At 51.4% G+C, this 25,326-nt stretch overlaps 1 protein-coding gene across 1 annotated transcript in view; it reads right to left on the bottom strand.

The window, feature by feature from the left end:
• ASTN2 (astrotactin 2) overlaps window positions 1–24,311 on the bottom strand; it is a 400,925-nt gene extending 376,614 nt beyond the window's left edge. Inside the window, exon 1 of the mRNA XM_054393630.1 lies at window positions 23,957–24,311. Within this exon, the coding sequence (XP_054249605.1) occupies window positions 23,957–24,311 (355 nt within the window). The remainder of the gene's footprint in view (window positions 1–23,956) is intronic.
• Between the last annotated feature and the right edge of the window lie 1,015 nt (window positions 24,312–25,326).

The raw sequence follows: 25,326 nt of genomic DNA on the forward strand, positions 1-25,326 counted from the left end.
ACACTCTCCTTCTCCAAACTGAAGATGGGGATTCCAGCCACAGCCATGCTATTTGCCTGCAAGCACCAAGCTGTATAGCCTCTGGAGAACATCTGCAGGCAGGATCAGGTGTGCAGCCTGTTTTGGAGGCAGCCCTGGAAGCCTCTCAGCAAATATTTGACATATATTTTGAGGAGGGGTTAGGAGGGGGCTGCCAGCTCATGCACGCAAATTAAATTGAAGAGAGGTTGGTTCAGTGCTTTTCATTAACAGCCCTGCAAAAGGGAAAGAAAAAAAAAAATAATTGCCAAGACTAAGGCAAAAAGAAAAAAAAATAAATCAAGCATCAACAGTTTGCTTCATGTGAAGCTAAGAGAGAGTAAATCAATCAAGCTGCTCCCCCGTGACAGGGGAGGATGCATCACTGAGCAGCACTCATCGCTCCCCGGTGGTGATTTCTCATCTCACCCATGCTAGGAAAGCCTTCCCCAGCCATGGCCCTGGCACCATGGCAGGCACTGCAGCCTCTCCATCCCATCCCATCAGCTTCCAGATTCTGCAAAATGCCCTGACTGATGCACTTGGCTAACACCACCACCAGAGACAAATCAGTCCTTGGGCAATTTGAAGCCTCACATTTTTTTTGCAGTGGCCCAGGAGGATGCCACATTAGCAGCCTCCACACGCCTATCAAGAAGCTGTTCAGCTAAAACTTCTGGAGGTATCCAGAAACAGAAAATGTCCAGCTTCTCAGGGACTGTTCAGTAGGGAGCACTAATGACATCAATCAGACAGCTAGTTGAGCTCCACAGAGCTGCCATCTCGTTGCACTTCCTCGTCAGCATCTCTAGCAGCATCTAACAGTGGGAGCTCACTTTCAACAAATCACAGCAATGTGGCTCATTCCTACGTACAGATAACCAGCAGGGCTCAGTACAGCCTTTTGGCCAAGGAGTAACCATATGCACACTGACAGCCACCTCCACAACCCTCCTCCATGAGCCTTCCAGTCTGTATGGCACCAGGGCTGTCTTGTCCAAACACCAAGCAGCCAGAAGATCAGGCTCTGACCTGGGACTGGAGACCAAGCAGGTAAAACCAGCAGGAAAGAAGGCACTGAGGAGACCTTAGAGTTGCCTTCCAGTACCTGAAAGGGGCTACAAGAAAGCTGGAGAGGGACATTTTACAAGGTCTTGTAGTAATAGGGTGAGAGGGAATGGATTGAAGCTTGAGAAGGGCAGATTTAGACTCGAGATTAGGAAGAAAGCCTTTACAGCAAGGGTGGTGGGATACTGGAACAGGTTGCCCATGGAGGTGATGGATGCCCCCTCCCTGGAGGAGTTCAAGGCCAGGTTGGACAAAGCCTCGAGCAACCTGGGCTAGTGGGAGGTGCCCCTGCTCATGGTAAGGGGTTGGAAATAGATGACCTTTAAGGTCCCTTCCACCCCAAACCATTCTATGTTTCAACAAATCTGTAAGTCTCCATGTATGAAATGAGTGCCTCTTTAAAAGGGCTTGGAAACAAGTTATTTAAATTTGCAGGTAACCCCTTCCAATGGGAAAAACTGGTGCAGAAAGGAGGAAATTCTGTCCTCACTGCAGGTTCATCCCCAAGGCTCTGTGTCAGAGGTGCTTCTACAACAAGCATAGATATTCTGTGAGACAAAAGCATTAGGATTTAGTGTGAGTGTAGACTTGAGAGACTGCTTATACCCCAGAAGCATCACTGGGTACCAGCATAGAGCCCTGTGGTGGGGACTGGGAAGAGATAGTCACTCACTGGATCTAAATGGAAGAGGGTGAAAGGGTCAATGCTCCAGAGGGGCTCCATAAACAGGAGCATCCCAGCAGGCAGCAGGTCATGGTGTGATGACTGATGCCAGCAGATGCCCAGCTCATGCTTCAGCCTAACAAAGACACAAATTTCTTTACTAAGAGAGGGGTCAGGCACTGGAACAGGCTGCACAGGGTGGAGTGGCCACCCCTGGAGGTGTTCAAGAAGCTGTAGATGTGGTGCTTCACGATATGGCTTAGTGGTCATGGTAGCTGGGTTATGATTGGACTCAAAGGATCTCAAAGGTCTTTTCCAACCTTAATGACTCCATGATTGTATGAGATTTGGTGCTTTGACACCTCCCTGAATCCCCCTCACAGCCAGAGCCAGCAAACTACAGATCAGTCCAATTCACACCTCCAAGCATGTCCAGCATCTGCAAAGACATCCAGGGAAAGCCCTTCAAATGGGATTTCTCCCCATTGGGGAGTGTGCTGGGTTTTTTCTCTCCTCCGGTACAAATCTATTTGAAAAGAAGATAAAGCATCTGCAGTTTGACTGAGGTTTTATTCAGAGAGAGCTCTGGCTCAGAAATAATTGCCATTTGCTATAATTGGTGAGATGCAGGAAGGGACAAGATACAAGTGGAGTCTGGTGCAATTTTGGGAGATTTGTTACGCTTAGCTCGCTTCTATCAATTTCAGTGGCTCAGACGCTTATGACCTGTTGCTCAGCTTATTGTGAAAATGGCTTTTATTTACTGCACTTCCATTAAAAGATGAAATCCATGCATAGGGCTCACAGGGCAGAAAATCACAGTTTACGTCTCAGCTTATCTCCCTTCAGCGGCCTCAGCTCATTTTCGCCCTGGCTTGCTCCCAGCTGCTATAAAAAAAAAAAAAAAAAAAAAAAAAAAAGTATTTCTGAGCACTCTTTGGAGTAGCCAAGGCCCCTTCCAGCCCAGAGGGCAGGAGGCACCTTCCTGTTTCAAGGGAGGGCTTGGGGCTGCAGCTGCCATGTCAAGCCTAGGCAGGGAGGATAGAGGAACAGGAATGAAGTTCAACAAGAGTGAGTGTAGAGTCATAGAATCATAGAATTGTCAGGGTTGGAAGGGACCTCAAGGCTCAGCCAGTTCCAACCCCCCTGCCATGGGCAGGGACACCTCCCACTACAGCAGGTTGCTCACAGCCACATCCAGCCTGGCTGCAAAAACCTCCAGGGATGAGGCTTCCACCACCTCCCTGGGCAACCTGTGCCAGTCTCTCACCACCCTCATGGTGAAGAGCTTCTTCCTAACATCCAATCTGAATCTACCCATTGCTATTTTTTTCCCATTTCCCCCTAGTCCTATCACTACCTGACACCCTAAAAAGTCCCTCCCCAGCTTTCTTCAGATATTGGAAGGCCACAGTAAGGTCTCTTTGAAGCTCTCTCTTCTCCAGACTGAACAATCCCAACTCTCTCAGTCTGTCCTCATAGGAGAGGAGCTCCAGCCCTCTGATCATCCTCATGGCCCTTCTCTGGACATGGTCCAGCACATCCAGATCCTTCTTGTAATAGGGGCTCCAGAACTGGACACAGTACTCCAGGTGAGGTCTCACCAGAGTCCTGCACCTGAGGACCAGTAACAGGTATGGGGTTGACCTGCTGGAAAGCAGCTCTGTGGAGGATGTGGGAATGCTCATGGACAGCAAGTTCACCACGAGCCAGCAATGTGCCCTTGTGGTGTTCTGTGGTGCATTAGGAAGAGTGTGGCCAGCAGATCTAAAGGCCCCTACTCTGCCCTGATGAGAACAACCTGGAACGTTGTGCCTGGTTCTGGGCTCCCCAGTTTGAGAGGGACAGGGATACACCAGACAGAGTCCGACAAAGGGCCACCAGGATGATGAGGTGACTGGAGCATCTCTCTTACAAGGAGAGACTGAGAAACCTGAGGCTGTTTAGTCTGGAAAAGAGAAAACTGAGAGGAGATCTTGATTCTTATCAATATGTAAAGTGTGGAGGTCATGAGGATGGAGTTGGGCTCTTTTCAGTGGTGCCCAGTGACAAGACAAGGGGCAATGGGTACAACCTAGAAGAGAGGAGGTTTCACTTGAACTTAACAAGAAACTCTTTTCCTGTGAGGGTGCTGGTGCTGGAGCCCTGAAGCAGGCTGCCCAGAGAGGTTGTGGAGTCTCTTTCTCTGGAGACTTTCAAAATCTCCCTGGACACATTCCTGTGTAAGCTGCTCTAGGCAAAGCTGCATTAGCAGTGGAGCTGGACTGAATGATCTCCAGAGGTCCCTTCCAACTCCCACCATTCTGTGACTCTATGGATGCTGCAGCACAGGCAGGTTCTTGACTCCCAAGCACAGGACACCATCAATCCTTTTGCAGCAAACATGGATCCTGCTGTGCTTGCAATCGCCCTCCCAGCCCTGGCCAGGACTGCTCTGCTGCCAGACTATCACCTCTCACCAGCTCCCCTGGATCTCCAGAGCTTCCTCAGATGCAGCTCCAAGACACCCTGCACTGCAGCACAGGTATCACCAGCGCACCTCCTTCTGCACCAGCTCCCTTCCAGTACTGCAAACTGATACCAGAGCACTTCTTCCCAGAGCTGCAGCAGGTAACGTGCCCAGCCTGCATCAGCAAGAACAGAGCAAGCAGTGATGGGATGTAGGTGCCTCCTCCCAGGTCAGTTCTTGCTTTGCAAGGCAGACACCACCAGCCATGAGAAATGGCATCAGGGAAGGAGGACAGGCATGCAGACACATCCTGTGCTCATGAGAGGCCATTTGAACACCAGACACGCCATTTCCCAGGGGAGCTGGAGATGGTCCCCAGCACCAGCGTGGAGTTGCTAAGGTTACCTCCTTGGCTGCCTAATTAGAGAAGCTGTCACTCTCCTGAAGAGATCAGGAGATGTGTGTGCACATGGGGGAGAGGAGGGGAACGTTCAACCATGCAGATCATTTTTAGCATGCTAAAGCAGAAAGAAAATCCCAGCTCCTAAGAGGAGCTGGAGAAGTGCACAGGGCAGCAGCTACCCCAGCCTGAAGAAATACTGAAGTTTGGACTACTGTGCCCAGCTCTGGGGCCCTCAACAGAAGACATGGATCTGATGGAGAGGGTCCAGAGGAGGCCACAACAGTGCTATGAGGGCTGGAACCCCTCTGCTGTGAAGACAGGCTGAGAGAGTTGGGGTTGTTCAGCCTGGAGATGAGAAAGCTCCAGAGAGACCTTATAGAAGCTTTCCAGTACCTGAAGGGGGGTACAGGAAAGCTGTAGATGGCTACAAGGGCTTGTAGCACTAGGATAAGGTGCAATGCTTTAAATTAGAGAAGGGTAGAATTTAGATTGGACATTAGGAAGAAGCTCTTTACTGTGAGGGTGGTGGAGCACTGGAACAGTTTTTTCCCAGGGAGGTGGTGGAGGTCCCAACCCCAGAGACATTCAATTCAGGCTTCATGGAGCTCTGAGAAACCTGATGTAGCTGCAGATGTCCCTGCTGACTGCAGGGGGTGGACTGGGTGACCTCTAGAGGCCCCTTCCAACCCAATGCATTCTATGATTTGATGATTCCAAGCAGCAGATTCTGCTCTGTTGTCAGCTCACCACTCCTCCACACACCTAGTTGTTCCATTTGTGGCTTTGTGCTTCCATGGGTGTCCTTTCCTCAGCCCTCTCCGTGCCAGCAGTCTGCAGGCAGGGTAGCAGGAAAGAAACTGGGAAGGTCCATTCCTCCCTCCCTCCCTCCCACCTCCACACTGGATTTACACCACCTTGGTAATGCCAACAGGGAGCCTCTCCTGGCTCCTCAAACAGTAGGTGAGGAGGAGGTACAGGGAGGTGTGCTCACTCAGTCGAGGTTATTTCATGAGTAAATAGCAAAGCCAAGAAGAGAATCCCAGGATGACTCAAAAGCTCTGTACTTCCACCAGCTGAATCTGCAGACTCATGTCTGCTTCCCTTAACTGCAGAACAGTAAAGATCACAGAGGGAAGCTCTTCCTCCTCACCTCGACACAGCTAAAAGATGGCTGAAACCACACCCCAGACTCCATACACAAGGCCAGGAACCAAGATGGGAGAATGAAACACAACATTAAGGAATTCACCACCCTGAAGGGGCTCAGGAGATCTTCTCCTATTATGAAACACCCAAGCACAGCTCACATGCCCCACGTACAGCTACCCCTTTGTCAAACTAGTTCTGAGCATCTTCCTGCCCACCTTGAGCTCACCTCCAAGAGTAGAGGACCCTCCTCTCCATGATGTAGGGAAGGCAAGACCATCCCTGTCCATGGTTAACACTCCAGGATCTGAAGGGGGCCTACAAGAAAGCTAGGGAGGGTTTTTTTACAGGGCTTGCAGTGACAGGACAAGGGCAAATGGCTTTAAGTTGGAAGAGGGGACATTTGATTCAGACTGGAGATTAGGAAGAAATTCTTTACAGTGAGGGTGGTGAGACACTGGAACAGGTTGCCCAGGGAGGTGGTGGATGCTCCCTCCCTGGAGGTGTTCGAGGCCAGGTTGGATGAGGTCTTGAGCAACCTGGGCTGGTGGAAGGTGTCCCTGCCCATGGCAGGGGGCTTGGAACTGGATGACCTTTAGGGCCCCTTCCAACCCAAACCATTCCATGAATCTATGATTCAAGGGACTGTCCCATCTGGTGGCTGGCACCCTTGGGAGAAACCATCCAGTCTCTGCGGCCAGGCCTTCTAGGAACAGGAGCAGCATTATTCCTGGATGGCAGAGCTGCTGGGGTGGGATTTTGCTGGTTCAGAAAAGTTTAAGAGCGGGAGGCTAAAAAAGCAGATGCAGCCAAAAACGCAAAGCGATCCCTGGAGCTGAAGCACTTGCCAAGTTTCTCCCTAACGTTTCAAGACACCCACTCATCCTCCCCAAGGGCTTGTCAGACTCACATGGCAAAAAATACATGCTCCACACCCACCCAAGCCCAAAAGAAAAGACCCTGAAATAAATCTGGAATCCAGGGCTGGCAGGAAGACAAAGTTGGGGGAGGAAGAGGAATTTTTGGTGTCTATTTGCTAACCAAGGAACTGCCTGTGACAGCTCTTCTGCAGCAGAGCAGGGCTCGTGGCCCTGCAGCTCGCCTGGCCCCCTCAGACACTGTAATAGATTGCTTTTAATTACAGGGCAGGTGTTCAGGGGCCTCTGGGCATCTGAGGGAGGGGATGGAAACTAGAGCTTAATGGGAATTAAAAACAAGGCAGCTCCACAGGCTGCTGCGATGGTTACGAAAAGAAAGCCCCAGGAAAGGGTGGGCAGTGAGTGACCAACGATGGTGGCTGCCATCCTGGTCAAGAGGAGCTGGAGGCAGCTGGCAAAGGGGAAAGAGGTTTGCATAGCACAGCCCTGGATGATACCTCACACCTCTTTCTGGGGTGCAAGAGGCTGCTCTGTGCAGGAGGCAACAAGGAGCAGCTGGACTGGGCCAAGGGACCATAACTTAAACCAGCAAGAGGCAAGACTGGGATGGGGCAACCAGTTACTGGAAAAGGCTGAGATGGAACCCAGGGCACTGCAAGTCCCCAGACCCACCAGGCCGTTCCTCCTCCTGCTAACAGTGTTTCATGGCCAGCTCACCAGCCCAGACTGCCCAGTGGCTGTGGGTGAGCCAAAACAGCAGGAACCAAGGAGCCCCAGGGCACGGCCGAGAAGAAGCAGCCCAGTGCTGGTGCCAGAGGTGGCCAGTTCAAATCTCCCCTTCTCTCCTAGTAGTCAGGGGGCTGTTTGGCTAATACATTCTGGAGGGACTTGCTAAGTAGCTGTGAAAAATTTGTTTTTCACAGAGCAACTCTAACTGCAGCCAACACTGCTCAGGTCAGAAGTGGAGAGGGCATTGCTCGGGCAGCAGGGATGGAACCAGCACATAGCCATGCTGCATCAGCATCTCCTCACCTCACAGCTACCTCCTGCTGCTCTGCTGATCCATCAGCTGCCTGAAGCAAACAAGGCATCCAACAGAGCAGGAGGCACCCACTGAGGCTGCAAGGAGTTTGCCCTGCCCAGCATAGACCAGTAGCTGCAATAGGAACCACTCACTTTGCCATGCTGGATGCAGAGTCACCTAGCACAGAACTGTTTCAATTGGAAGAGACCTTTATGATCATCAAGTCCAACCATTAGCCCATCACTGCCAGGTCACCACTAAACCACATAACTCATCTACATGACTTTTAAATCCCTCCAGGGATGGGGACTCCACCACTGTCCAGGGCAGCCAGTTCCAGAGCTTGACAACCTTTTCAGAGAAGAAACCTTTCCTCATATCCAACCCAAACTTGCTGACAACTTGAGGCTGTTTCCTCTCATCCTGTCACTTGTTAGTTGGGAGGAGGGACTAACACCCTCCTGGCTCCAACCTCCTCTCAGGGAGTTGTAGACAGTGAGAAGGTCTCCTCTGAGCCTTCTCTTGTCTAGGATAAGCAACTGCAGTTCCATCAGCTGTTCCTCCCAAGACCTGTTCTCCAGACCCTTTGCCAGCTTTGCTGCCCTTTCTCTGGACAATGGACACTCTCCAACACCTCAATGTCCTTCTTGGAGTGAAGGGCCCAAAACTGAACCCAGTATTAGAGTTTTGACCTCACCAGTGATGAGTACAGAGGCACAATCACTTCCCTGCTCCTGCTGGCCACACCATTGCTGATCCAGGCCAGGATGCTGTTGGCCACCTGGGCACACTGCTGGCTCATGTTCAGCCACTGTCCACCAGCACCTCCAGGTCCTTTTCCACTGGGCAGTTTCCAGCCACTTTTTCCCAAGTCTGGAGCATTCATGGGATTGTTGGGACCCAAGTACAGGTCCAGCCACTTGACCTCATACAACTGACCTCAGCCCATCAATTAAACCTGTCCAGATCCCTCTGCAGAACCTTGTGGGGATTGAAAATATGCCACAAAGCCTCCCTTCCTTCAAGCAGATATACTCAGCCAGCTAACTTGGTGTCATCTGCAAACTTACTGCGGGTGCCCTTAATGGCTTCATGCAGATCATTGATGAAGATATTAATGAGAACTGTTCCCAGTCCTGAACCCTGGAGAACACAAAATAACATCTATGTGACAGCCACAGCCAGCAAAGTGCCTTCAGCAGTCTTCAAGGATGGTCCAGTTTGATTCTGGCCAGGGAAAACCTTTCTTGCAAACTTTTCTTTCTTTCTTTTCTTTCTTTTTTTTTCCCCTCTTCCTTAAAATGTGTCAGTTTAAGATTGTAAAAACACTTTCATCTTCAAAACAGTGCCACAACTCCCCTTCAGCATCTTCATAACAATGCTGAGACTTGGGCTTCAAAACATCTTCCCAAACTTATTCCTCACACATTTGCTGAACTTTAAGGCTCAGAACTGAGGGGCTGTGATGAAACTGGAACAAGCCACTCTTTGAATAAAGACAAGTTTGCCTTTCATCTAGTGCTAATTAACAGAAGCATCCCTCCCTCTGAGCCAACCCCTGGTCAGCACTCGGCGTGTCCGTGGGACCTCAAAGAGAAGCTTCCCTCCCCGCTCACTGCAGCCCATCTGTGCACAGCACAACCCAACATCCCCCTCAAGAGACGGACTTCCCAGACAGGCCAACGTTATGGAGATGCAGGAGGGAGATGCAGGATCCTCTCAGGGATCCTTTCAGCTCCATCAGGATGCACAGATGCTTTTGACAGCTTATATTCGACAAGGCCAAGTGCAAGGTCCTACACCTGGGCTGAGGCAATCCCAAGCACAAAGACAGGCTGGGCAAGCAGAGGCTGAAGAACTGTCTTGAGAGAAGGACTTGAGGGTATCAGCTGACAAAAAACTCGACATGAGTTGGCAATGTGCCCTGGCAGCCCAGAAGGCAACCTGAGCTGCAGCAAAAGAAGTTTAATGAGCAGGATGAAAGAAGTAATTTTGCCCCTTTGCTCTGCTCTCCTGAGATCCCATCTGGAGCAATGCATCCAGTTCAGGTGCCCCCAGCATAAGAGGGACATGGAACTGTTGGAACAGGTCCAGAGGAGGCCACAAAGATGTTCAGAGGGCTGGAAAACCTCACCTATGGAGACAAATTGAGAGAGTTCAGCCTGGAGAAAGCTCCAGGGAGACCTTAGAGCAGCCTTCCAGTACCTGAAGGGGGCTACAAGAAAGCTGGAGAAGGACTTTTTCACAAGGGCTTGTAGTGATAGGATGAAAGGGAATGGATTGAAGCTTGAGGAGGGCAGAATTAGCCTGGATAACAGAAAGAAATTCTTTACATTGAGACACTGGAACAGGTTGCCCAGGAAGGTTGTGGATACCCTTTCCCTGGAGGTGTTCCTCATCCAGCCTGGGCTGGATGAGGCTGTGAGTAGCCTGGTCTAGTGGAAGTGGTTGAAACTAGATGATCATTAAGGTTCCTCTCAACCACTCTATGAATCTATGTGCAGCCAAGCATCCCATGGGAATGAAGGAACAAACCTCCATGAGATGCTTCAGGGACCTGTGTCCTGTTCCCCACCTACAGCCCACTGTGGTGGAGGTTTCTGGATCATGGTGCCCTCTGTGAGACCATTCTCCTGGCCCAATCCTGTCCTCTAACTCAGTTCATGCCAAGAATAAAAATCTCTCTGGGCAGCTCCTTAACTGCTGCAAATATTTGCATAGAGTTGGAAGAAAGAGGGCATGGAGAAGGCTGGGGAAATGCTACATGGCCATTACCAGACAAATTAAAGCTGCAGCTTGTTCCTCAGCCAAGCCCACAGCACTTCTCCTCTCACCAAGGTCTCACCTGCCCTCCAGCTGCTACAGCCAAGACAAGAAGCACCATTACATGGAACAGCTTTTCCTGAATCTAAATTCTTCCTCCACCCAACAACCTCAAGAGAATACTAACCAGCACCAGCTGGTTTGCCCTTGGGTGCTTTCAGAGCAGTTTTGTTCAGGGACAATCAAGACAAGCAGTCTGGCAGCCCTACATCTGCAGAAAACCCTTGGTTCTTTGAGCCACAGCCAAAATGTCACCTTCCTTCCCAACTCAGATCCCCTCTGCTAGCAGGACAGGTAGCTGCTGGCTCCCACCAGCTCCCTGCAGAGAAAGGCTGCAGCACATGGAGTGATTTGGGACATTCTTCCTAGGGAGGTGACCACGAAGCTGCTCCAGCTGCAGGCTAGGTCCATGGACAAATTTGTACCATTGCTGCTGAAGAGAGGATTTAGAGACTAAGGTCTACTGAAATATTCAGTTTACATGACTTGGGGCACACACCAAACTGGCCAAGAAACCTGCAGAGCAGCAGGGAGTGTGGGTCTGGGGAGGGAAAGCAGCTGAGAGGTGCCATGGGAGAACCACCACCAGGTTGCTCTGCAAAGGGAAGGCTCTCACGAGGAGGCTCAACTTCCCTTCAGCATCCCCTACAAACAGCCTGTCTCTCACCCCAGCACAGACCCCCTGCTGCCACCCCAGCTCAGCTGGGAGGAGCGCTGCAAACAGGGCTGTTTGCCTCCAGTTTTGCTTTTAAGTGACTCATTGCAACACGCTGTAAAACCCCTCATCAACAAGGAGGGAAAAGGCTTCACAAAGGTCTTTAAACGAGCCCAGGCACCAGAGAAAACCTCCCCTGGCACACACAATTTTGGGCAGCGCAGGCACTCCTAGGGAGCAGAAGCTGAGGCCGGCAGCATCCCCACTCCTCCAGCTCCTGGAGCTTGTATCCTGCCCAAATCTCAGCTCTTGTCCCTGTTCCTGCAGGCTGCTGGGCTGTGGCATGTGAAGGAACAGCTTGTCAGCACAGCAGCACCGGCAGCTGCTAGAGAAGCAGAATAAAATTGAGTACAAGGAGCAGCAGCATGTCTGTGGTGCAAACTGCTGCTCCGGCAAGACCCCCGAGCTGGCTGCGAGCAGCCCCTACAGGCAACGTCCCCCACCTCCTTCCCAGCTGCCATGCCACTGGATAATGGATTTCCTCCTGGAACACAGTAAGGACCACTGTGCTGCTTGTCTGGGGAGAGCAAAGAACACCAGAAGAGGAAACAGCAAGAGCAAGGATGTAGGATGTGAAGCAATGTAATGGAGTTTGTGTCTTCAAGCAGCTCTGGTTTCTTGAACTGCATTACAAAGAGAGGTTACTGCCATTTAATTAAATACATTTTCAGCCCCTCTGATCCTGCTGAGAAAAACTAAAGTGAGGAACACAGGGCTGTTGATCCAGCAGAAGGCATGCAGCTGCAATAGCTGCAGCAAGAACCACCACAAACCTTTTTCTGAAATTCATAGAATGGTTTGGGTTGGAAGGGACCTTAAAGATCATCTAATTCTAACCCCCTCTGTCATGGACAGGGACACCTCCCACTAGAGTAGATTGCTCAAGGCCTCATCCAACCTGACCGTGAACACCTCCAGGGAAGGGGCATTCACAACCTCCCTGGGCAACCTGTTCCAGTGTCTCCCCACCCTCACTATCAAGAATTTCTTCCTAATCTCCAGTCTAAATCTGCCCTCCTCAAGCTTGAATCCATTCCCCCTCATCCTGTCACTCCAAGCCCTTGAGAAAAGTCCCTCTCCAGCTCTCCTGCAGCCCCATTCAGGTACTGGAAAGCCACTTTAAGGTCTCCTTGGACCCTTCTTTTCTTCAGGCTGAACAGCTCCAACTCTCACAGCCTGTCCCTGTAGGGACAATTCAATCAATACTGAAGGTTTTCAACAACCAGGATCCATGAACTATGCTGGCAGCACCACATTCTATTCCCAGTGGCCTGAGGAACCATCTTTATGGAGTCCAAGGAAGGAGGCAAAGCAAAAGGAGGTGCAGGTAGCAACACCTGCAGTCCTCAGGGATCAGCATGGGGAGCTTTGGAGCCTGCAATGTAGAGGTTTGATCTTAGAAAGAAATTCTTCACAGAAAGAGAGATTTCCCATTGGAATGGGCTGCCCAGGGAGGTGGGGGGTTTATGTCCCTGGAGGTGTTTAAGCAAAGCCTGGATGAGGCACCTAGTGCCATGGTCTGGTTGATTAGTTAGGGCTGGGTGATCAGTTGGACTTGATGATCTTGGAGGTCTCTTCCAACCTGGCTGATTCTGTGATTCTGCGTATAGGCTGGCATGCTTTTAAGGTGTCCCAGCTCTATCCCAGAGATCCCCACGGCGATTCCCATACTCAGGCATGACAAAACAACCTCCTCCACTGCTGTGCTTTCTCTTCCTTAGCTGAGGACCTCAGTCTGGCAGGCCCCACGCACCCTGGATCTCCTGTGCACCAGGATGTGTTTAATGGGAACACGTAAAAGCTGCTTTTGATTTTACAGTTTGTTTATAGCACACATTTGAGGAGCTGCACAGGATGGGAAAACACATCCCATAAACAAACTGCTAAACAAAACAGGCTAAGTGTGTACCATTCCAAACAAAAATAGACTCGGGCTAACCACCACTTTGCAAGCATATGCCTCAGATGACAGCTACGTTTAGTGCCCCTTATCCCACTTCCAGTTTTGAGTTTTGGGCTCTACCACCATCAACAGCAACTTCAGACACCTGCCACCATCCCCACAGCTCCAGATAAGCCAAAAGCAGACAAAAATAAACCCAGGTGGAGCTGAGGACCGTCAAGGGATGACCAACAACACTAAGAAAAACTTCTTTCCTGCAAGAGTGGTCAGGCATTGGAACAGGCTGCCCAGGGAGGTAGAGGAGTCACCATCCCTGGAGGTGTTCCAAAACCATGCAGACATGGCACTTCAGGACATGGCTTAATGGCCATGGTGGTGTTAGGTTGATGCCTGGACTCAATGATCTTTCAGGTCTTTTCCAACCAAAACAATTCCATGATTCTAAGACAGGGAGCTGCATCACCTCTCCTTGGGTTGGAGGCAGCAGCAGCCCAGATGTTGCTGAAGGCTGCAGAACATGGACACACCAATGGCTGGCTCAGAGCCTGTCTCTGTGGGGGCAGGAGGGAACATTAGGTGACGAAATACCTATGCACCAAGTATTTCAGGCAGACATTTACAGTCTCCCTCCCAAGAGCTGCCCCTGTGCCCCTCAGCTGAACTCTGCCACCCTGCTTATGCCCAGCAGCAATTTCTCAAGTGCTCAGACTTCATTATCCCCTTTCTCAGGGCTGCACGGAGGGCAGCGTTCCCCTGCGAACACTTTTTCTGCCAAGATCCAAAGCTGTTGAAGCTGCGTGAAAGTAATTCCCACCCACTCCTACTGCCCCAGGAAGAATATTTCTTAGCTGGTTTTGCATAACAAACAGCTACACGGTTTCCCTTTTTCTCCTGAGAAACTCAGGCTTAGAGGGAAACACCTAGACCAAGAGCAGACTTCATAAAGTTCCCCCTGCAAGGGAGAGCTGGGAGGGGGTGGAACATGCTGCCACAGAGATTAGACTGCAGCCTTTACTGATAGCATTCAGTCACCCTGGCAGGTTGCAGCACACTGAGTTTGTAAAGCTCCTTGGGAATCCTTCAAGATGAAAGGTACAGTATGCCATGGATGTATTATATCCATGGGCTTTGTTACAGCACACATTTCCTGCCACGGTTTTATTGCCAGAACACAAAGTTCAGCCGCAGCCCAGGGGCTCTTCAGGTGACAAATGCACCCCTACAGCCCTCCCCCCAGCTCCATGGGGGATGAAAAATGCTGAAGCCCCTGATGTGAACACGGGAGATGGAGCAGCCAACATCCTTCCACTACCAGCAGGCAGAGACCTGCCTGCACAGATGAGGCCAGGGCCAGCGCTGCTGGATGTGTCTCCAACATGTCTCACGGTCAGACATATCTGTCTAGTCCTCAAAATGACATTGCTGTGAGCAGCTCCTCTACAGCATCCCTCTTCTTCACCCAGACCTACCATGCAGCCTCCTGTCCCAAAGGATATCTCCAGGAATGGCCACAGGAGTTGAACCTACCTCAGTCAAGTGGTACCCAGCACTGACATCCCCCAGGAGACCCTCAGCTGCCCACCTCCAGCACCTCCTGCAGACAGAAGATGATGGGAGATGTTTGTCATACCCACAGGGTGATCCTGGAGCTGGGGAATCCCAGGTCACACCAGATCCAGAACCAGCAGAAGCCCCAGACACACAGAAGTAAACCCCAGCATGCTGCTTTGGCTCAGGCTGGCTCTCCTTCAAACTCCTGTCCTGGGGAGGGGGAAAAGGAAGGAAACAGTTTCTACTTTTTCTGGAAGCCTAAATGATGTTTGAAATGCTACAGATGAGTCTGTGGACATAGCATGACCATGGGCTGCCCAGTTTGGATGGCATGGAAGGGAAGGAAACATGCATCCACCTTTTGGATCGCTTTCCCAACACTTTGCTCCTGCTGGCACCTCTCTTTTTCCAGGTTTCCCAAGGCATTAAAGGTGGAGGAACAAGGAGCATGATGACAACAAGGCTTTCAGAGAAGCCTGAGAAAAATTCCCTGGGCATGTTACAGGGTAGGAAAATTAGTTTTAAATCCTTTAATGTAAACAGATGAGAGGTGCAAAGGACAAGAAAGAAGTGTGATGGGAAGAGAAGGAAAAGGGACATACCAGCTTGTCCCAACAAGCCCCAAAACTCTTCAGGGCCACCATCCATGTTGAACCCAGCACACAGGTGACTGCCCACACCTAACAAACCAAGGGGAATGATATTCCATCTCCCTCTACCTTCACAGAGCAGCCTGTGCAAGGCAGCACTGAGTAACTGAGACTGAGGTGGGAACAACTGGCAGCATCTGCCCTGGGAGCCCCTTCAGCCCAGGAAGCCCTTCTGAGTGGGGAGCTGCCCCATGGAGCAGATACTGCTCTGGATGCTTACTACATGAGTCATTAAGTCAGTGGCATCAGCTTTTAGCAGACCCCCAGGCAGCAGGAGGACAGCAATACAAGAAGCATGGGCAAAGAGAGAAGCTTTCCAGGTCCAGCACACAGACCTGGGGCTTCTTGGCTGGAGTGAGCAAGCAGCAGGTCCTGGTCACGGTCCTGGGCTGCAGAGAACATGCTCTGCTCCAGCCCTCCCTTCTCCTGCACACAAATTGGCCCCCATTTGCCCTCACACCGTGCTGCTGACACAGGAGCTATGCATCACCAAGCTGATGTTACCCAGCAGTTGGCTAGAGAAAAAAAAAAAAAAATCCTTTTGCTGTTGCCAGCTCCTATTTTCTGTCACTTGATCCCATATTTTAGGGATGCACTGAGCTCCCTGGAGCACCGATGGCTCCAGCAGCAAGGGAAGGATCTGGGCTGTGAGTGGCCTTGGGACAGATGCAGCAGCGACTGCAGCAGCTGCAGGCACACTCTGCAATGCCAGCTCACCTTGGGTGAATGCCTCTGCAGCCAGCAGCCCCCAGGGCTGGCCAGGGAGCCCAGCTCAAGGCAGCAGAGCCAGAGCAAGGCTCCTGCTGCCAGTGAGGCCACTCCATTGTCCCACAGAGAGAGATGAAGGAGGGGAAAAGGAAAAAGAACCAACGCCTCAAAGGTATCAGCACAGCAGAGCTCTTGGCATTAGGAAAAATTTCTTTCCTGCAAGAGTGGTCAGGCTTGGAGCAGGCTGCCCAGGGAGGTGGTGAGGTCACAATCCCTGGAGGTGTTAAAAATGTGTAGATATGGCACATGGGGACATGGTTTAATGGCCATGGCAGGGTTTGGTTGACAGTTGGACTCAGAGGGCTTTTCTAAGTCTCCAGACCTTGCACCCCAGTTATGTGGTCATGGGGCTGTGGGCTTCTGGGAGGGGTAGCTCACATCAGCAGTTAATCTGTAAGGTCTTTGGGTCTTTGCACTCCTCTGTAGGTAGATCTCAGATCTCAGACTAGATGGAAGAAATTTTTGACACTGAGAGTCACTGGCCCAGGCTGCCCAGAGAGATGGGAGAAGACCCACTCATGGAAACATTCCAGGTCAGGTTGGTTGGGGCTCTGAGCACCCTGATCTGATTGCACTGCAGGGGGGTTGGACTGGAAGACCTTTAAAGGATCCTTCCCACCCAAACCAGTCTGACTCTATAATTCTCATCAGACTCAGAGGCAGAGAGGTATTAGGCACCAAACTCCACAGCCTGTCCCCAGAGGCAGACAGGGGTCAGGCCTTCCCTCTACCACCTGAGAATGAGCAGGTCCCACATCCTGCTCCCCACTCCTGCAGCTCAGCAGTGCAGCTGGCAATGCAATTTCTGTGTCATTCTGGTGCACTGGAAGAGCAGATGATAGCACAAGTGAGATGCTAGGCCCAGCAGGTCCCAGCTCCCTGCAGAGAGCTGCCCAGCTCACCTCTGCCAGCTCATCTCCACGTGTGACCATGCATGCTGGCTCCTGCCTCCTGCTCTTAACAGGATCACTCCCATGCATATGCCTGGGAGCAACACCATCAGCTCAGTAATCTTCCTAAATACAGCAGTTACCAGGTGACTGGGAAAAAATCTCTTTTACTGCTGATGCTGCTAATGGAAAATTTCTCCCCTTTCGCTGCTGCTTTCAGAGCCTGTCGTGGCTTCATAGAGACTTTGTCTTGCATGGAGACAGGAAAGGTAGAAGCACAGAGGGAGAGGTGCAAGGCTGGTGGCCAGCAGATAACGAGAAACAGAGGAGAACTCAAGATTCCTCCCCACCAGCCGCCTCTGCCCACAGGCACAGCCCTGGCTCCAAATCTTATCTGCCCCATCTTGTCCCAGGCATTCTCAGCCCTACCTCCTCCTGCAAGCAATCTCTCCTTCCTCCCCAAACCACATGCTGGATGCCTTCATGAGCAGTGCTTCCTGCATGCCATACAGGGAAAGTGCCCAAAGGGATTGATGGGCCAAAATCATTTACTCTGTGATTTATTTTCTCCCCACCTGCCTCCTTCCTAGGAAAGAACCAAAAAGCCTCACCCAGCCAGGCAGCCAAGATCACTGCTCGTCCCCTTTCTGCTTCTTCAATACCATTAAGTGTCTCCATACTGTCTGGACACTGGAAACCTTAACTGCATTAGCTGAGACCCGAGCAGCAGCACAAGCATTCAATTCTTTTAAGTGGCACCATTTCTTAAGCTGGTTATGCACAAAAATCATCTCTGCTTGATGCCATTGCCCACCCCACAGGTACTGACAGGGGCAGGGCTGGGGAGCAGCGAGGCAAGACTGGCCAAGGCTCATTGATCCCCATTTACATTGAATATTAGGGAAAATTTCTTTTTGAAAGAGTGGTCAGGCATTGGAAGAGGCTACCCAGGGAGGTGGTGGAGTCACCATGTTCAAAAGATGTGCAGACGTGGCACTTTTGGGGACATGGTTTAATGGCCATGATGGTGTTAGGTTGATGGTTGGACCTGAAGAACTTAAGAGGTCTGTCCCAACTGAAATTATTCTATGATTGCAGGTAGTGTAACCAGAGGAGAACATTCCCAACATGAGCTCTGCTGGGGACATTACAGATGATGAAAGGCTTCAGTCAAGACACTCCTGTTTTCTTCACTTCTTTCAGTCTCCAACCCTAGTCTACCCCTATACTCTACAAAGCTTTTTAGTGCAGTGTTAGATGTTTCTCAAGCCACTTGTAACTGCTAACATGTAAGTCAAGGCAGTACAAGATCAATACCTCATTGTTCCCACAAGCAACATCACCATACTCTCCTGCTGTCCCAGCCAGCCCTGTGCCTGAACTCCTGTTACACCAGGAAAGCCCCAGGGCTCAGGCTGGTTTCACAGCCAGCCAACACCACACTTCAGCACCACAGCACTGGGGCAGCACGAAGGCTTGTGCACCACACATGTGGGATTCACACTTTCAGGCCTCAGAAAAGAAAAGGCAGCAAGTTTTGAAGATAATGTCCACTTGTGTGGTGGCACATGGTGGCATTTGGAGGCTGCTTCCCTCCCCAGTCCCAATGGAAAAATCCAAGCTCCCCACCTAATTCTGAAGAAAAGCATATTTTTTTTTTCCTTCCAGCAGAAAAGCAAGAAAGGCCTCCGGCACATGGACATCATGGAAAACCCTCTGCCATGCCATGGGAGGAAGGGGGAGCAGAGGGGATCCCCAGCCAGCAGCCTCCTCCCGCTGCTGCTCCAGCTTGGCAGTTGAGCTGCAGAAAAGCAGCTCCTCTCTCCATAGTTAATCTTCTGTTGCCACTAGCTGGTCAATGCGGGTACTCTTGGAAAGCAGCAACTCCCTGAGCACAGCCTGCCACGCTCTCACGGATTCCCAGCCTTAACTGGGATTTCCACCCCAGAAATTACCTGAGACAGAGCCAAACTCCTTCGAGTCCACAATGCCACGATGCCTGACAAGCCATGGCCAGCCTTGCCTTCAGGGGGAGAAGTGGTCATCTGAAGACCAACCCATTTTCATGGGCATTTTGTGCCTACAGCCCTTCAGAGCTCAACTCTCCTGCAGCCACAGCAGGCAAATCTCCAGCTCAGGACCTACATCACCAGTACAACCTCAACCTGAGCAGAGCTTTCCTTCCTTTCCTTTCCTTTCCAACTTCAAGAACCCAACAGCCTGGAAAGCTTCAGTAACCACACAGCTTCATACAAAGAGGGGAGGAAAATGCTACCAAAAGGATTTTTCCCTTTCCCAAGGCAGCCCCTACCATCAGAGACTTGGCCCAGACAGCCATGCACACCTGTGGATGGGTATGAAGAAGAAGGGAAGCATCCTCCGCTTTCAGGTCTACATCACCCCCATCCCTATCCCAAGGAGTCCACCAACATGTCTCATCTTCACTGGACCACCTCACTGAGGCTTTTTGACTCCCTCCACTTGCCTGGTGCAAGATGTGACTCTTTACCCTTTGGACTATCTTGGGAACATCCAGAATTGAGAAAAAAAAAAAAAAAAAAAAAAAAAAAACCACAACATTTGATTAACCAAACCTCTGGCTAGATATGTACTGAGGCTCTTCAAGTCAAGTCCAGCAGAAGGTTACCAGCAAAGTAAGTTTTGAAACCAAACTTCACTCATCAGCTTCTCTCTGCAGAGACAACCCTGGTTTTAGATGCCATGCCCTGAAGAGCAGGGTCACATACCAGGCACACTCTCTCTCTGCCATCCACATGATGCTGCTCCAGATCTCACAGGCCAGCTCAAAGCAGAGCTCAGCATTTCTGAATGGCAGCATCAAATGGCTGCAGTGGCACCCACACTCCCCAGGTACCCTCCAGCCTCTCCACCTCACTTGGCAAAAAGAGGAGCTGCCAACAAAAGCCAGAGTGGTGAAACACTGCTCAAGTGTTTTCAGAAGTAGCAGTAAATTCAAACAATCCACAGGGAACTAAGTGCTTTCCCTTATTTTAATGGGTTCTTACTCTACAGAGAAGTTCAAGCTACAAGATGGCTTCAGAAGAAGTTAAGAAAGAAGATAAAAGAAGTGGCACTGAACCACTGATGAGACAGAGGTGCTGCACAGCTCCAAGAAGCAGGGGATGATCATCAGCCAGGCAGAGGGGCCGTGGTGGGGCACCAAGTAATGTAGCTGCAGGAGCACCTTTGCTGACAACCACCTAAACAAAGCACCTGGTAGCACTGCAGACACCCATCAAACAGCACCCATTAAAGCCATTTATGAGAAGTGTGTAGTAAACTGTTCTTATATAAGCCACTACAGGGCAAGAGCAGTGGTGAAAACGTGTCTGCCTCTTCCCTTCTCTCTCCTCTATATTTATCTGCTCACACATAGACGGAGCTCGTCGGAATTAGCTCGGAAGCTAACTGCTTCTTTCCCTCAATTGCACTTCAAGCAGGCTCCGCTGCTGGTGGAGCAGCTATTGTACAGAACACATGGCTGTTGACTAAATCAAGACACATACCTTCCAGAGCCCTCATTCTACACGAATAAAGTCAGTGATAGGCTGCACCGCTTGCCAGCGTAACACTAGAAGAATTAGAGGTGGGGCAGCGGGGGGAAATACCGCAAAGCATCAGTTGGAGCCAAGGTTAAGGAAAGGGCAGGATGCTTTTTCAGGAAAGGGAATGCACAGCAATTCATAATGCACTGGTGGCAAAGTTACATTTGTCATTTCCTGCCACCACTGTGCTTTGCTGGGTAATTTTATAGTAAAGTCACTGGCAGGTGTGGGGAGAAGCATCCCTCTTGTCTCCAATGCAAGAGAGAAAAAAATGTAAACTGAGGCACAGGATGTACAGAAACCAAGACACCCTGATGAAGAAGGGATATCAGGTAAACCAGAGTTGCCCATCCGTGTCCCATCCATGCAGCCCAGGAAGCATGTAGCAAGGAAACAAAGTTTTCTATCCCCAGTGGGAGAGGATGAACCCATTTTCTGCTGGCCTCCACACCTGCCTGCAGGAGGCCAGGTGCTGGCTGTGCCCATGGTGAAGGCTCTGGCAGCAGAGTATCACCAGCCCCACACACCCCTCAGCAGCTGATCAAGTGGCTCCAGCTGTTCCTGCTGCTTCAAGAACCTTGTGGAGCCAGGGTTCAGCTGTGTGGAGATGCAGCACTTAGGGACGTGGTTTAGTGGTGGACTTGGCAGTGTGAAATTCACAGTTGGACTTGATGATCTTAAAGGTCTTTTCCAACTTAAACGATTCTATCATTCAAAATTACACAGCACTGCAGATGAGGCTCTGGCACCTGCCAGCCTTGGGTTACAAAATCCCCAACCCCTTTAGCACAAAGCAGTGAGAAGATGTACAAGAACCACTCCAGCATCAGGAGACTCACTAGGCTGGGAGCTGCTGAGCAGGCCCAGGACTACAGACTGCCTGCTTAAATTCCTCTCCACCAAGCAAGGCAAAATTTTATTTCTTTCTTCCTGGCCTGGAAAGACTTTTGAGCCCTGCAGAATGGGAGGGCCTCAATTTATTCCCAATGTATTTCACTTCAGAGTCTGTATTATCAGCACCACATCTCAGCTCTGTCTGCTTTATACTTTTCTTTTTTTTTTTTTTAAGATTCAAAACCTCCTCCAGGATGTCAGTCAGACCGGCTGTCCTGAGGTATGTGTTTAGGGAGTCTTCCTCCCCCTTCCTTACCCCCATGATGTCAGAAAGTGGTCTTTGCTAGCAGCACTGAAAGAGATTTTGGGAGCCTTCAACACATTTGCAGTCAGCAGGACATCAGCTCTTGCATGTCTTCCAGAGCTCAGGCAGCCACTAAACATTTTCAGCAGCACACATAAATACATATCAGCATCAGAAATCAGCCAATGACAAGGGACAGCAAAGATTTTGACCAAGAGCAGCCACTGTTTAAAGCAATCCCTGATCCTATATCACTCCAAAGCCATCTGACTGACCACCCACATGTTCTGTGATTTTCACTTCCCAGAGCCCATTACAAGGCAGCAGCAGCTCTCTGGTTCCCAACCATCGATGAACTTAGAAAAGGATGCGGGGGGCAAAAGCCACTACAGCAAACTCCAGCTTCATTTCCTGCACTAGAAAAACAAGCCAGCAGAAATCCTCTAAAACACTTGTCCAGAAAAGAGTTAACTGTGAGGAGACTCAGTTGCCACACCAGGAGACAAGGAGAAATGCAACAAATTTGAAATATCAGAGCATCCACAGCAATTCATGAGCTAGACCTTGGGGAAGGACAAGTGTTTTACCTGCTCTGGAGGCAACGTGCTGATTAATTTCAGGACTGTGATGAAGCCATCCCACCATGGGCAAAGCTTCCATTTATCTTCCCACCTGCCTAATGCCTGTGGGTTCAGGGAAACAGGCAGAGAAGTTTTGGGGTCTTTTGTGCAGGAAGGGACAGCAAAACCCCCACAGTTTTGCACAAGACATGCTGCATATTCAAGAGTGCATGCATAACCAATAACCCAGACAATCCAAAGAGAATTTTTTAGACCAAGGCATTGGTCTCTTTCTACTGGCAGTCACTCACAGAAATAGGATTCGCTAGACAAGATCCTGCCTCTGATCTATCAAGACAAATTTCTCTCCTCCAACTTGAGCTATTACTAAGCTACACACAGAGGGTTTCTTTGCCTTCTGGTATATTTAGATCAGTGTGAGATTCACACCCAGTCCCTGAAGATCCTGCACTCTCATCTGAAAATTCCAGCCCATGAACCCTGAAACTTCTTGTTACTTTTATTCACTGTAAGGTAGATGTTCTGCCTACTGCACCAAGCCTCTGATTCTTCACTTTCATTACTTGAAACAGCACATCTGCTTTGTTTGGGATTTCGGCAGCTGACCAACCTTGTCTAAGGAAGCCACACTGCAAAGCCAGAGCCCAAGAGCCTCAAAAAGTACCAGGAACTCATTCATTACAGGGGCTTGCTACAAGAAAACTGCACAAAAGGTAAACATGACAGGACCAAGAGATACAGTCAGTTTTCTACCCCAGCACATTGCACCTAGCAAAAGGTTCACTTCCACGAGGAATGGGAAGGGACTTGCGGGAGGTGCCCAGCTGGACACACCTCAACATGCCTGGCACACGAAAGGTGAGATGCTGGGCATCAAAACCCAGCGGTGTCAAGCAGTATCTCAGACCTTCCAAAGTTAAGCAGGTATTTGAACCATCCTGGGCATCAGACAAAAAAAAAAAAAAAAAAAAAAAAAGTGGATAAAGAAGAGATCAACCAAAAACATTTGGAGACCTGGCAGAGTAAACCCTGTGCTGTCCACACAGCATTCTGAACAGATCCCTTGGGGGGTCCCCAGGCTGATTAAGGCACAGAAAAAGCTAAAAGTGACAAGATGCAGCTCGGGCACCTCTTCCGAGACAGCAGGATCCAGCATTGAGACAAAAGTAAGACAACGGAATGATGTCTACTCCCATCCTCCTCCCCACACAAGCTGAGATAGGAGGAAAGTCCGCAGGCGTTCGCCACAGCCCCAGGCGCGGAGTTGTGCATAAAGCAAGAGCCAGCTCTGAGAATTAAGACGAAGCCTTTACAAAATTAGGCTCAAGCTTGGAAAACCGCCTCTCCCCTTCGCCCAGACACGGCGGTACCTCCTCCAGGGCTAAGCCTTCAAGTTGGAGCACAAGAGGCAGCACCCAGCACTTTACAGCCTGTGCCGGGAGGCTTCGTTCCCAGGGCTTTAGGGCTTTTACAAGGCAGCAGCCCTCAGGCCCTACTAAAAAATCTCTCCCCAGGAGGAAAAATCCCCAAACAAGGTGCAGCAAGGGCAGCGACAGAGAGCTCCAAAACACAACCAGGCTCTCCACAACAAGGGACACACACATACACGACTCAAAAATCCCGGCGCGGCAGGGTGACAGCATCGGGATGCTCCGCGGCCCGGGAAGGTGCAGAGGTGGGGTGGGGGGTACCGGTGGGACAGGACAAAACGGGGTGCCTACCGAGGGTGAAGAAGGGTAGCTCGGTGTTGTCCAGATCGTCCTGCACGGCGACGCGGCCGGGCAGCTCGCTGCGGACGAAGAGCAGCAAGCGGGAGTCGGCGGCGGCAGCGGCGGCGGCAGCGGGCGGCGGGGCTCCGCTCCAACTGATATCGTTCTCCCGGAGCACCGGCAGCGTGGACACCGTCACCGTCTTTACACGGCATGGACCGGGGGGTTCCCGCGACGACGCCGCCGCGCCGGGCCCGCCACCCAACATCACCGGCAGCAGCAGCAGCAGTACCGGCAGCAGCAGCAGCAGCGGGGGAGGCGCGGCGGCAGCGGCGGCGAGGCGGCGGCGAGGCGACGGAGCGGCCATGCCGGGCCGGAGCCAGGCGCAGAAGAACCGCGGCGAGGCGAGGCAAGGGGAGGCGAGCGGAGCCGGGCGCACTGAGCAGCCCCAGCCCGCCGCCACCGCCGCCGCCCGGCTCCGCCTCCCGCCCCGCCCGCTACCGCCGAACCGCCGCCGCGGGGACCCGCTGCCGCTCCTCAGCAGCCAAGCGACCCTGCCCGGGGGGGCGACCTACTGCCGCTTCCCGGAGGCCGAGCGACCCTGCCCAGAGGGGACCTCCCGTCACTCCCCGGTGGTCGAAGGACCCGGCCCGGGGTGGGTAGCCGCTGCACTTCCCAGTGGCCGGGCGACCCTGCCCGAGGGAGACCCGCTGCACTTCCCGGTGGCCGAAGGACGCCTCCTGAAGACCACCCTCCGTCGCTCCCGGTGGCCAGCGTACCTTGTCTAAGGGGGACCCTCCTCCGCTCTCCGGTGGTCGGAGAACCCTGTCCAGGGAGACCCACTGCCTCTCCGCGGCTGAGCCTTCCCCGCTCTGCCTCGGTACTTTAACGCCCTGAGCTCACTCCCACCGGCCCTAGCCTTCCCTTCTCCTCCTTCCCCGTAGTCCGCCTCGGCCCGGCAGCCCCCACGGCCCCGTTGCCCCCTTGTCTTTTCCCGATTCCCTTGCCTGCGCTTCCACGCTGTCACTGGACTGCTCCCGCTTGCTGCTGCTCGGTGCCCATTACCTCGCCCTTTTCCTACCCGCAAAATCCACGGCTCCCCCGCGGCCAGCTCGTTGCTGCTCATACCTGCAGGATACTCCTTCCTTCTAGCAATTGTAGCACGGAAATGTACTTCCTGCGAGCTTCTGCTAGGCATTGCCTTTTCGAAGTGAACAGGCACTGCTGGTGTCCAGGGGCACAGGATCATGGCTTGTAGTGACAAGCCTGGAGGAGCCAAACTGGTGACTTACAGCAAATGGCTTTGAGCTGGTCTTTAATAATCAGCGTTTAGATGGGGGCCAGAGGGGTAAATGCTGCTAAGGTCTGAACACAGATTCCTA

This window comes from Indicator indicator, chromosome 28 (assembly GCF_027791375.1).
Source record: "Indicator indicator isolate 239-I01 chromosome 28, UM_Iind_1.1, whole genome shotgun sequence".
Lineage (NCBI taxonomy): Eukaryota > Metazoa > Chordata > Aves > Piciformes > Indicatoridae > Indicator > Indicator indicator.